This window comes from Pelodiscus sinensis, chromosome 10 (assembly GCF_052426305.1).
Source record: "Pelodiscus sinensis isolate ZL-2025 chromosome 10, ASM5242630v1, whole genome shotgun sequence".
Taxonomy (NCBI): domain Eukaryota; kingdom Metazoa; phylum Chordata; order Testudines; family Trionychidae; genus Pelodiscus; species Pelodiscus sinensis.
Window position 1 is genome coordinate 25573691 of NC_143061.1, and position 12112 is coordinate 25585802.

General features: G+C 40.8%; 1 protein-coding gene across 7 annotated transcripts in view; it reads left to right on the top strand.

Annotated features, from left to right (window-relative positions):
- Positions 1 to 12112, top strand: part of VEPH1 (ventricular zone expressed PH domain containing 1) — a 209302-nt gene that overhangs the window by 175396 nt on the left and 21794 nt on the right. The window contains exon 13 of one of the 7 annotated variants that reach the window (XM_075937778.2): positions 7191 to 9000. The exons of the other annotated variants lie outside the window; for them this stretch is intronic. Coding sequence (XP_075793893.2) covers positions 7191 to 7249 — 59 coding nt within the window. The 3' untranslated portion in view covers positions 7250 to 9000. Of the gene's footprint in view, positions 1 to 7190; positions 9001 to 12112 lie in introns of those variants that run through there. 7 annotated transcript variants of the gene reach the window in all.

Below are 12112 nucleotides of genomic sequence, written 5' to 3' on the forward strand. Positions count from 1 at the left end.
AGAGCATGGCTTATCTCAGAAACTTACCCATAGCAGCCAGTACACATACTCTATGTCATTGTCACACCCCCTCAGTCTGTGCCACAATTTCTCTGTACCCCACACACACAGTCAAAGTCACATACACACTGCCACACACACGTAATCTGTGTCACAAAGTTTGTCTCTCACACAGAAAGTGTCTCTCTTCTACACCCATATACTCTGTGGCTGTGTCTACATTGGCCCCTATTCCGTAATAGGGATGCTAATATAGCACTTGGGAATAGGCAAATCCGCGGGGGATTTAAATATCCCCCGCGGCATTTGCATTTTCATGGCTGCCGCTTTTTTCCGGCTTATAGATAAGCCGGAGAAAAGCGCCAGTCCGGAAAATAAGCTCTACTTGAAAGTAGGAATAAGAGATCCTCCGGAAAAGAGCTTATTTTCCAGAGGATCGCGTCCAGACTGGCGCTTTTCTCTACATTAGCATCCCTTTTACGGAATACGGGCCAATGTAGATGTAGCCTCTTTGTCACTCTGTAGCCCTAGACCCACTCCTTCCCTATGCCCCAGCCCACAACCATGTACCAAAATTCATGAAGCGGCCCTCTTGTGGAAATTATTGCACACTCCTTCTCTAGGGGTGTGTCTAGACTACATGCCTCCTTCGACGGAGGCATGTAGATTAGCCAGATCGGAAGAGGGAAATGAAGCCGCGATTAAAATAATCGCGGCTTCATTTAAATTTAAATGGCTGCCCCGATCTGCCGATCAGCTGTTTGTCGGCAGATCGGGAGAGTCTGGACGCGATGCCCCGACAAAGAAGCCTTTCTTCATCGACACAGGTAAACCTGGTTTCACGAGGCTTACCTGTGTCGATGAAGAAAGGCTTCTTTGTCGGGGCATCGCGTCCAGACTCTCCCGATCTGCCGACAAACAGCTGATCGACAGATCGGGGCAGCTATTTAAATTTAAATGAAGCCGCGATTATTTTAATCGCGGCTTCATTCCCTCTTCCGATCTGGCTAATCTACATGCCTCCGTCGAAGGAGGCATGTAGTCTAGACACACCCTAAGGTAACACAGGGCTTCTTGTTGTTTTTGCAGATACAGACTAACACAGCTATCCCTCTGAATCTGATATTTTGTTGTCAGTTCACCCAGTTTTGTGAAATCCTGTTGTGACTCTTCTGTATGATTTGGACTTAACTATATTCAGTAATTTAGTATAGTGTACAAACATGTTTCCCCCTTTTTCCAGATCATTTATGAATATGATGAACCACACGGGTCACATTATAGATCCCTGGAGGACACTACCATTTATCTCTCTCCATTCTGAAAACTGAGTATTTATCCCTACTCTTTGGCTGCGTCTAGACTGGCAAGTTTTTCCGCAAAATCAGCTGCTTTTGCAGAAAAACTTGCCAGCTGTCTACACTGGCCGCTTGAATTTCCGCAAGAACACTGACTTCCTACTGTCTGAAATCAGTGCTTCTTGCGGAAATATTATGCTGCTCCCGTTCGGGCAAAAGGCCCTTTTGCGCAAAACTTTTGCACAAAAGGGCCAGTGTAGACAGCTCAGATTTGTTTTGCGCAAAAAAAGCCCCGATCGTGAAAAAAGCACTTTTTGCAGAAAAGCGTCCATGCCAATCTAGACGCTCTTTTCCGCAAATGCTTTTAACGGCAAACTTGTCCGTTAAAAGCATTTGCAGAAAATCATGCCAGCCTAGACGTAGCCTTTTTGTTTCCTGTCTTTTTTACCAGTTACAGATCTATATAAGGATCCTCCCTCTTATCCCATTACTGCCTACCTTAAGAGCCAGTAGCTTTCTGAAAATTAAAATACATTATATCAAGTGCATGACCATTCTCCACATGTTTGTTGACCTCCTCAAAATTCTGTGGATTGGCTAGGCATGACTTCTCATTATAAAAGCCATGATGACTCTTCCACATCATGTTGTGTTCATCTGTCTGACTACTATGTTCTTTACTATGATGCCAGCCAATTTGCCTGATACTGAAGTTAGGTTTACAAGCCTGTAATTGCCAGGATTGATTCTGGAGCCTTTTAAAAAAATCAGTATTACATAGCAATCTGCCGGTCATCTGGTACAGAGTCTGATTTAAGCAGTAGGTTACATACCACAGTTAGTAGTTCCGAGTACCTACAGAACATTTGGGTGAATACCATCTAGTCCTGGTGATTTATTTCTGCTTAATTTATCAATTTGTTCCAAAAGCTTGATACTATAGCTCAATCTCAACAGTTCCTCAGATTTGATACCTAAAAAGAATGGCTCAGGTATGACAATCATCCTCACATCTTATCTAGTGGAGATCAATGCAAACAATTCATTTAACTTCCCTGCAGTGGCACATCGAGTGTTCACTTAGCTCAAGAGTGGGCAAATACTGGCCTATGGGCTGGATCTGGTTCACCAGGATTAGTCCCTCGTGGGGCCCCACCTCTATGTTTACCTGCACCTCCACAGGTATTGGGTGACCACAGCTTTCGTTGGCCGCAGATTAACATTCACAACCAGTGGGAATGACAGAAAGTGGTGTTATGGTCCGTTCTGCTTCCTACAGCTTACATTGCCACAAACAGCTATCCGTAGCCAACGAGAGCTGTGATCATCCAATACCTGCAGAGGCCCAGGTAAACATAGCGATGTCGGCATGCCAGTGACTAACCCTGGTGGGCTTTCACTTTTTTACTGCCCACCCTGATTTAGCTCCTTGATCATCTCATGGCTCCATTGGTTGTTTGTAGGCTTCTTGCTTCTTATATACATAAAAAATGCTATTAGTTTTTATGACTTTTGCTAGTTGCTCTTCAAATTCTACTTATGCCAGCCAAATTATATTTCGACTTGTGTTCCTTTCTATTTTCCTCAATAGGATTTGACTTCCAATTTTTAGAAGATGACTTTTTGTCTCTAACTGCCTCTTTTACTCTGATGTTTAGCCATAGTGACATTTTTTGTTCTCTTTCTATATATATATATATATTTAGGATAGTTTTAGCCTCTATTACAGTTTTTTAAAGAAGTTTCCATGCAGCTTGCAGGCATTTCACTTGTGATCACTGTTACCTGCCAGAACTAGGACTAGCTGGTGTCTAGAAACTATATCTTTGCATCCAATCCTGATGTAACATGTCAATATGGGGATAGTTGTAAAATCCCCCATTATTATTGAGTTTTCTGTTTTCATAGTCTCTTTAATCTCCATGAGCATGTCATTGTCATCATCTTGGTCACATGGTTGGTAGTATATTCTGACTACTATATTCTTATTATTCCACATGGAATTTCTATCAGTAGAGATTCTTTGGTACAGTTTGATTCATGCTATATTTTACTTTATGCTTTCTTTCTCATATATTAGCAATGTGATTTAAAAGATAGGACTCTTTTTTGTATGACCTTTTCTATTCAAGTACTTTGTATTATATCAACTTCTATCCTCTCCTTTTTACTACAATGTAGAGTATTTCCTTTAATAAATTTCCCCTCCCCAAGGCATGTTTCTGTTGAATAATGTTCTCCCTCATGCATTTCAGGTTTCCCTGAAGCTTTAGTTTAAAAACTTCTCTATAATCTTTTTAATTTTACATGCCATCAATCTGATTCCATTTGGGTTAAGGTGGAGGCCATCCTTCCTGAATAGGCATCTCCCTTCCCAAAAGATTCCTGAGTTCTTAATAAACCTAAATTCCTTCTCCAAAAATCATCATCTCATCCATCTATTGAGACCAAGCAGTTCTGCCTGCCTAACTGGCCTTACATCTGGAATGCTACCATGGAGGTTCTAAACTTTCTGTTCCACATAAGAAACTGTAGCATATTTGCCCCCTGTAGGCTGATCTGTATTTTAATTCATTGTTCAGTATTTTTCATATTGCTATGTGCAGTGTTCTCTATCTGGCTTTGTAGACTGCCATCTGGACACCCAAATATTTGGAAGATCACTCATCTTTGGTTAGTCTCCAAATGCTTGATTGTTTACCTGAACTTTTTAGAGGCTTCCTTCACCTCCCTCTTCAAGACTAAATAAAAATCTCAATCTCTCCCATGTCTTCCTTCTGCTTGCGAGACTCCAGTTGACCCTCTGACATTCTTTCCAAAAATCCCTTCTTTAATTTGAAGATCCGGCTGAAAAACTCAGCAACTCTGTTGGCCACCTCCATTTGAACCAGCTGTTACGCATTCAAATATCAAATACTTTAGGGCTGCATGTTCCAGAGGGTATTTCACATCCCAGGGCTTATAAGACTTTATTTCAGCAACATCTACCTTCACCAAGGACTTGATCAAAGCACATACAAGCAGTGAAAAGACTCTCATTGACATGCACGGGCCCTTAGATCACACTGTAATACCGACAGAGAGAAGTAGCATTGTTTATTTTTCCATTCATCAGACAGTAACCTTTCCTTTCCCTGATTTACAGACTACGATTAAATGTCAACAGCCTTTATTATGTCTAGATTTATCCCTTTGAACTTTCTGCCATTTTGTAAAACCACTAACAGTTTTTCTTAAGGGAAATTTCTCTGTAGTTTCACTGTTAGGGTCTATGGCAAGTTGGCATGGTGATTTTTTTGTAAGGAATGTAAAATAATGAAAAGTGCATCCCAATTTTTAATGCTCTCAATAACTAAGTAGGGCTACGTCTACACTGCAGAGCTATTTCAGGATACTTCTGGTATCCCAAAATAGTTATTCCACGTCTTTTGAACAAGCCCGTTATTTCAAAATATAATGGGCTCACTAGTCCAATGTCCCTATAAACCTTGTTCCATGAGGAGTAAGGGAGGTTTCAGAATAGCTCTTTATTTCGAAATTTGGTGCTGTGTAGCCAGTGCCAAATTTCAAAATAAGCTATTTTGAAATTAACTCAAAATAAGCCAGGCAATTTGCATAGCTTATTTTGAGCTCTGAGTGCAGTGTAGATGCACCCTAAAAAACAATAGTAAATAGAAATGGCATTGAGAAGTCATAGGCATGAAAAATAGAGTCAATCTCAATATTGCATGTATTGCAAAGGATTAGGAAGGGACCTCAACACGGCTGTCACTGAAAAAATGTGATGGACCCATTGGACAATCTGTTGTGGTATGGGGAGTTCAGTGGATTGAATACAGAACGGGGAGGATCCAAAGATCTTTTAACTGAAAAATAAGCATGCAATAAATATAGAATTGCTGTAGTGACTAGAGAAGTAACACTCTGCAGAAGGGCAATGACCAGTTGTAGAGCACAGACATGTTTATGGGATGACCCATCAGCCTAGAAATAGGAGTTTTATATCACTAAGAACCAGAAATCTCACTTTCCAATGTGATAAAGCTTTTGGTTCCGATTATTCTGTCTGCTTTGTTCTCCTTCTGCCACTCAGGCAGGGCGCTGTCGCCAGATTCTGGCTGTAGCTGGACAGCAGGGAAGTGCCCCATTGGCATATGGCTGGTGGAGGTGCTTGTTCTGCCATATCCTCGTCATGACCACTGTGTACCCCAGCCCCAGCTACCTCCACCTGGCTTAGGAGCACAGAGTGAGCAGGAAGGGGGATGTGACAGAACAGATGAGGCAACATGGCAACTCTGCTGTCTATGTGTAACCCATACGCCTACTGGGTGTGACTCACTGTCCCATGTAGTGACACTTAGAACACTTACAGAGTTTACTGTACAGCCTTAGCTCAGGTGGTAGCGGCTAATGCACTAAGCTCCTGAAAGCCCAGATTCAGTTCTGCCTGTTGGTGTTACATATGCTCCACCTTTTTTTGTGGTTCCATAATAACCTTACTCGAATTGTGTGAAAGAGAGCCATACTCAGTGGCTCTGACTTCCACGCAGGCCAGATAGCCCTAGACCCAGGTGCTATAACTGACTCGAATTTCCTTTCTCTCATACACACATTCCTCTCTCTGTCCCAGGAGTGCTTAAGAATTTAGCCTTGGGTTTATAACTCGGTAGATTACAATATGTTGAATTTTAAACTGCAATATTATTTTTATGGACTAGCTATATTAAGAATTCTAGTGGCTTCTAAAATGTAGTAGTTATAATTTTGTTCTGCCTCTCAGACCTGTACTATTGAATGCATGGTGATAGAGGATCTTGGTTTTACATGGAAAGATATAAAAAGAAGAAACAAGTTTAAAAGAAAAATCCCTCATGCTCTTTAAAATTTCTTGAATATATTTTCTGTAAAATCTGCAGCTTATGCAGAAGAAGTGATGTGGTGGGGTATAAAGGGCACTCATTCCTAACCTGTGACTTGTCACATGTTCATAACATGGTCATCCCAGACACATCATTGATGCCATCAAACCATGCCACACCATTGTCCAAAAACACACAGCCGAAGAGCTAGAGAAGCCTGGTCCAAAGTCTAGAAGAGAAGGACAATGCATTTTGCTTGAGCTACCCCAGACTAACACGGCTACATTTCTATCACTAGAAGAGAAGGGAGGTGTAACTGTGACTGCCTGTTTTAGATGAGGCTCCATATTGTGGTCTCTTAACATTCACAACCATAAGCTCTTCCTATAAATAATTAGGTTAATCTGGAACTGGCCTCTGCATTCAGTGGCAAGTTCACTGTGATTTACATATATTTTAGTGTTAATATTGGGGTTTTGCTACCATTTTTCTATGTTCTGCATTGGATACCATATTGCAGGATGCTGCTTATTAAGGATGTTCAGAATCGGGCAATTGACTAACATGTCATCGATTCAATTTGTATTGACTTCACAATTAGTCAATAAGGGGAGGTGCTCTGTCCCAACACACGCCGGGTCCAAGAGTTACCCCCACTGCAGCTCTGCAGTTTAAATATAGTACATTTAAACTGCAGAGCCACAGAGAGGGTAGGTCCCAGACCCAGCACGAGCCAGGACTGAGCAGCAAGAACCACCCAGCTCTGACTACATTTAAAATACAGAGTCACAGCAGGGGTAGGTCCATGGACTTTTAAGCTAGTTCCCACAGCACCAGCTCCTGCTTCCCCACCCTCGTGCTGCCTCTGATACAGAGGCAGCTAAGGGAGGGAGGGAGTAGTCGAGTAGTGAATCAACCACCTAATAAGCTAAGGCTTATCAGGTAGTAATTACTTGACTAGTTGATTACATCCCTACTGCTTATCCTCAAGATTTAAAAAGGATTCTGCCTTAAAGCCTGCATCCTGTCTTAGACCACCAGATCAGTGACATTCTTCAGAGGCTGCCAACGTGGCTTTCAGAGGCATCATAATCTTTGAGAGTAAGATTATGAGAAGAGCCAACACTTCTTAAACAACATGGAGGATGGCCCCAAGTGGTGAATGTCTGACAAAGTTTGTATATTTCACATGCATTCTTTTTCACTGTAAAGCTTTTATTAGTCAACCAACGGGTTCTATTAAATAATCATAAACTGTCCCTACAATTACCCCCTTTGCCAGGGGGAGGAGGATTCCCACAGTCCCGATATTCATAGCAACTATCCGTGCTTGTTTCAATGTTCAGTGTGCAGTTGGTCTTATAACTGGAAAAACAAAGTTAAATTCTTTCAAATGTTGTTTGTACAGCCCCAGTTGAGAGTCATTAAAGTGTTAGTAAATATAGTACGTATATGCCTGTTAGGAAAAGCTGGCTCTTAACAGCCCCATTTCAACATAACCTCCTGTATTAGCAATTGGCTTCTCAAGATCTTGCAGACAAAAAAACGTTCAGCAAAAACCACTTGATAGCCTCAGAGGGAATTGAAGTACATTCCAGATTCTGGAAGCTTAAAAAGAAATTGCAGTAATCCCTATGGGCTTTAAAAGAGACACAGTGCCCATGGGCAATGATTTGGGTAAAACTGGGGCATTTTATCAATTCCTCTTTTAAAAAAGCAAACCATTCAGCATATTAACTCTCTTGAATGGATTTATCTTTAGCTAGCACTGAAGATTATCTAAAAATTGAAATAGTCAAGCTATAATACTTGTTTGAAAGCTGCAGAAAGTGTAATTCAGTAACATGTCTTTCTCCAGGTTTTTAGCAAAAGCATGAGCAATGATAAAGTGTGAATACATATTTGGCTTGACTGTAGTTATCTTCTTCCACTTACTACCAACACGTTCTAGTTTTAAATTTCGTAGACTTTATTATTGGCCGTAATGGGGGTAGAATTTTTTTGTAAGTACTTTCATGCTTTACTGTTACAAAATTTGAGTTTTATGACTTTGGTTTTATCTAATTTGATTGTTATGTATATTACATGTATATAAAACTTGATATTCATCCTTTCCATTCAATGCCGCCAAAATACTGAAAACACAATGAACTGCAGGCAACTAGTTTTCTAGGCAAAATAATTTTCCATTTTGGTTTTGGAAACATTTTCAGTATTGTAGAATTTCTAGAGAAGTCAGAGATGGTGAAAAAATGTTTTAGTAAATATTTATGTATCTTTAATATTGTGTACAAACACTAGCTTTTAGGATAGAGTCACATATATTAAACCACTCACATCATGATATTATCAAAAATACCAATTTTAGAGCCAAAAGGACCAGAAGAATAATGATCATCTGGTCCTATCTCCTGCATAACACAGGCCATACATCCTCACCCCACAATTTCTGCATCATGCCCATGACTTCGGTTTGAACTACAGCATATTTTATAAATATATTAACCTGATTTTAAAATTTCAAGTGATGGATAATCTACCACATCTCTGAGCAAGGTGATTCAGTGATTAATTACCATCATGGTTAAAAATGTGTGCCTTATTTCTAGTCTAACTTGGTCTAGCTTTAGCTTCTAGCTATTGTATCTTTGTCATGCTTTTTTTCCGGCACAGTAAGAGTCATCTACTATCAGAAATCACTTCCTCACGTAGGCATATGTAGAATGTGATCAAGTTCCTTGTTTACCTTCCCTGGATCAACTAAATAAACAGAATGTCATTAGTTTCTCAGTATAATTCATGTTTTCCAGACAACAGATCATTGTAATCAGTATGGTGATATGGGTGCTAAAGCCAAATTCAGGGTATGTCTAGACTACATGGCTCCATCAACGGAGCCATGTAAACTAGTTTACCCAGCATAGTCAATGAAGCGGGGATTTAAATAATCCCCTCTAAATTAAAATAAACATGGCCACCATGCTGTGCCGACAATCAGCTGATCCAGCACAGCGCGGCAGCCTAGACGCGGATCTGTTGGCTGGGGAAGTCTTTGCTGACCGATCCTGTAAACCTCGTTTCACAAGGCATAAGGGATCAGTCAGCAAAGGCTTCCCCAGCCGACAGATCCGTATCTAGACTGCCATGCTGTGCAGGATCAGCTGATCGTCAGCACAGCGCGGCGGCCATGTTTATTTTAATGAAGTGGGGATTATTTAAATCCCCGCTTCATTGACTATGCCAGGTAAACTAGTTTACATGGCTCCATCGATGGAGCCATGTAGTCTAGACATATCCTCTGTGTCTACGGTTGCTAGTCCTGGGTCAAGTCCTGATATCTTTACACAGTCGAGTATGAACTCAATCTAAGCTCTCTTGTAGCAGTAGGATGTTGCTATCATTCCATGGACTTCAGCAGTCAGCCCTCATTGGCCCCTGTGAAAATGAAAGAAAATCCAGACATTCGTTGGGCGTTCTGATGGAGTTAAGATTGTGTAAAAACAAAATCAGGACTTCAGGATTTGGCTCTAAGTGACTATGACACCATATTGAGATTTAGTTTGTTATAGGAACAAATTGTAGCAACAAACAGGTTATGGAAAGGATCCTTATATCCTACAGATGTTTAGGAAACTTAATTGCTAAGCAAATAAGTAAATCACTTTAAAAAACTTTGAAATAATGCTTCGTTGTTATCCTTTATGAACTCCCCTCTTTTAATCAGGCTTCAGACATACTGGCATCTATTTCATTATGATGTCTGCTGAGCCTGGCATCAGAGAAACCAACGGATTTGTTTCTGGATGAGAATGAGGGTTGTGTTTGTAGGATTCATTCCAGTGACCACAATTTTTGAAAATGTATCTGCATTTCCAATGTAAACCCTGCTATTGAGAAACTTTATAATTTACCCATAAATATCCACTTTAGTCTGAAACTGAATAGCTGCTGTCTACCTACTGTTGATCTCCTCACTAACTCCATCACCTAGTGCCTGAACTTACTGTCCTTTGTGTGGCACTGGTCTACACCTACGAATTAGATTGACTTAGTTATGTTGCTTGGCACTGTGAAAAAACTTGGCACCCAAAGCATCATAGTTGGATCAACCTCCCCCACAACATAGATATGGCTAAGTCAGTGGAAGAATTCTTCTGTCAACCTAGCTATCACCTCTCAGAGAGGGTGATTAATTGCACTGACAGGGGTAAAAAACCCTTCTTTCAAAGCAGGAAGTGTGTACACTACAGTGATACGGGTGCAGAACTATAGCAGTGCTCCCATAGCAGCTCTCATGTCAAGATACCCTGAGTTTGTGTTGGGACCTCTCCCTGCCTTAAGTCAATGTCAAAATAACCATTGAGCTGAAGGGGATCAGGAGTGGGCGGGTTTGTAAAACCATCTGGAAATGTATCAGTCTGGGTAGATATTGATACTGTGCTAATTGTACTCTGTAAATCACTGTGTAGCAATATGACACTGTTACTATACAACTATGGAAACAATTTTTTTCCTTTCATCTAAAACTTGTTCATTCTTTTTTTATACCAAGGCCAAAATTCCCTTTTTATTTAACACTCGTCCACTAAACTTCACTACTTGATATTGCAGGTAAGTTTGTGACCGATATCATTGAGCTGTGTGTTTTTCAGTGTAGACACTTCATCATAGTGTTTTTGTCACTTTGCCTTGTCAGGTGTCCTCTCCTCCCTCTGACTGTGCATGCAGTGGAAATTACTCTTTTGTAGAGACAGCAAAAACTGCATATTATAATGGGGACACAGTATCCTCCAGCAAAACATAACATGGCTGTTTGTGTGTTTCAAAAGGTTATTATCACATCCTAGAAAGTCTCATTCCCATTAGCAAGTGTGAACATGAGTGCTGGAAATGTAAAACCTTAAGTGAACAAATAAATGTGGGGTCAAAAGTTGTCTGCAACAAAATATATATGATGAGACACCAGTGGCAATGCCATATTCCTTTATTTTATCATGTTGCAAATTGGCCTAGCTTTTCAAGTGCCAGAGACCTTGCAGGCTAGCCAGTCTTGTGCATTTATCAGCTGTCAAAGGAATCATATTTTTCTATAAAGAGCTGTAAAGGCTCATTTGGAAGGAGTTGCAGGAGGCAGACTGGCTCCTGTAGTGAACCCTGAAGTGGGAGGGACAGAGGAGCTGTTTGGTGTTTTGCCTGGATTTGACTTTTGGGGAATAGAACTGTGCCTCATGCAGACTCTGCCCATGGCACTAAGTTTCTCATGGGTTGGGAAGGCACAAGCCAGCAGCCTATGTGCAGTGGAATGTATGGTCTGGCTCTGGAAGTGAGGAGAAATGCAGGCCCCAGCTAGCCAGAATCCAGTCTGGAGTAAGATGACACTGCAATTTAGAAAACTTGTTATACAAAAACCAATAAACCACAAAAACATGTTAATCAGAAGAATGGGCGTCTACTAACAGTAATTAAAAATTCCCCATCTCCTTTCATTACCTCCTCAACCCCAATTTGTCTCCTGTGAAAAAGCTTGAAAGAATAGACAGGCCCAATATCCCAATCATAAACAAATCCCAATCGTAAACAAATGTCCTTTTGAATCCAAGGGGAAGTAAATTCAAGAGTGTTCTCACAGAGGACTGTAGTTACAGCAGTGCTGGGATACCTCAGATAATATTGGGGACCCATTGTGCTCGGTACTGAACACAGACAATCAAAATAGACAAGAAAGACTAAAAGTGGGGAAAAGAAGGGGTAAGGCACAGACAGATTAAGTAACTTTCCTAAAGAGACCAGATGTCTGTGGTCAAGGGAAGATTGAATTTTGATTTCCTGGTTCCAATCCAGTGACTTTCCTCTCAGCCCCTGAAGAGGAATCATATATATAGTAGCCCAATGTCTGTGACTCTGTAACACTGAAACGCTGGCTGTTCCCTCTGGGTGGCGCTGTTGCCTCCCGTT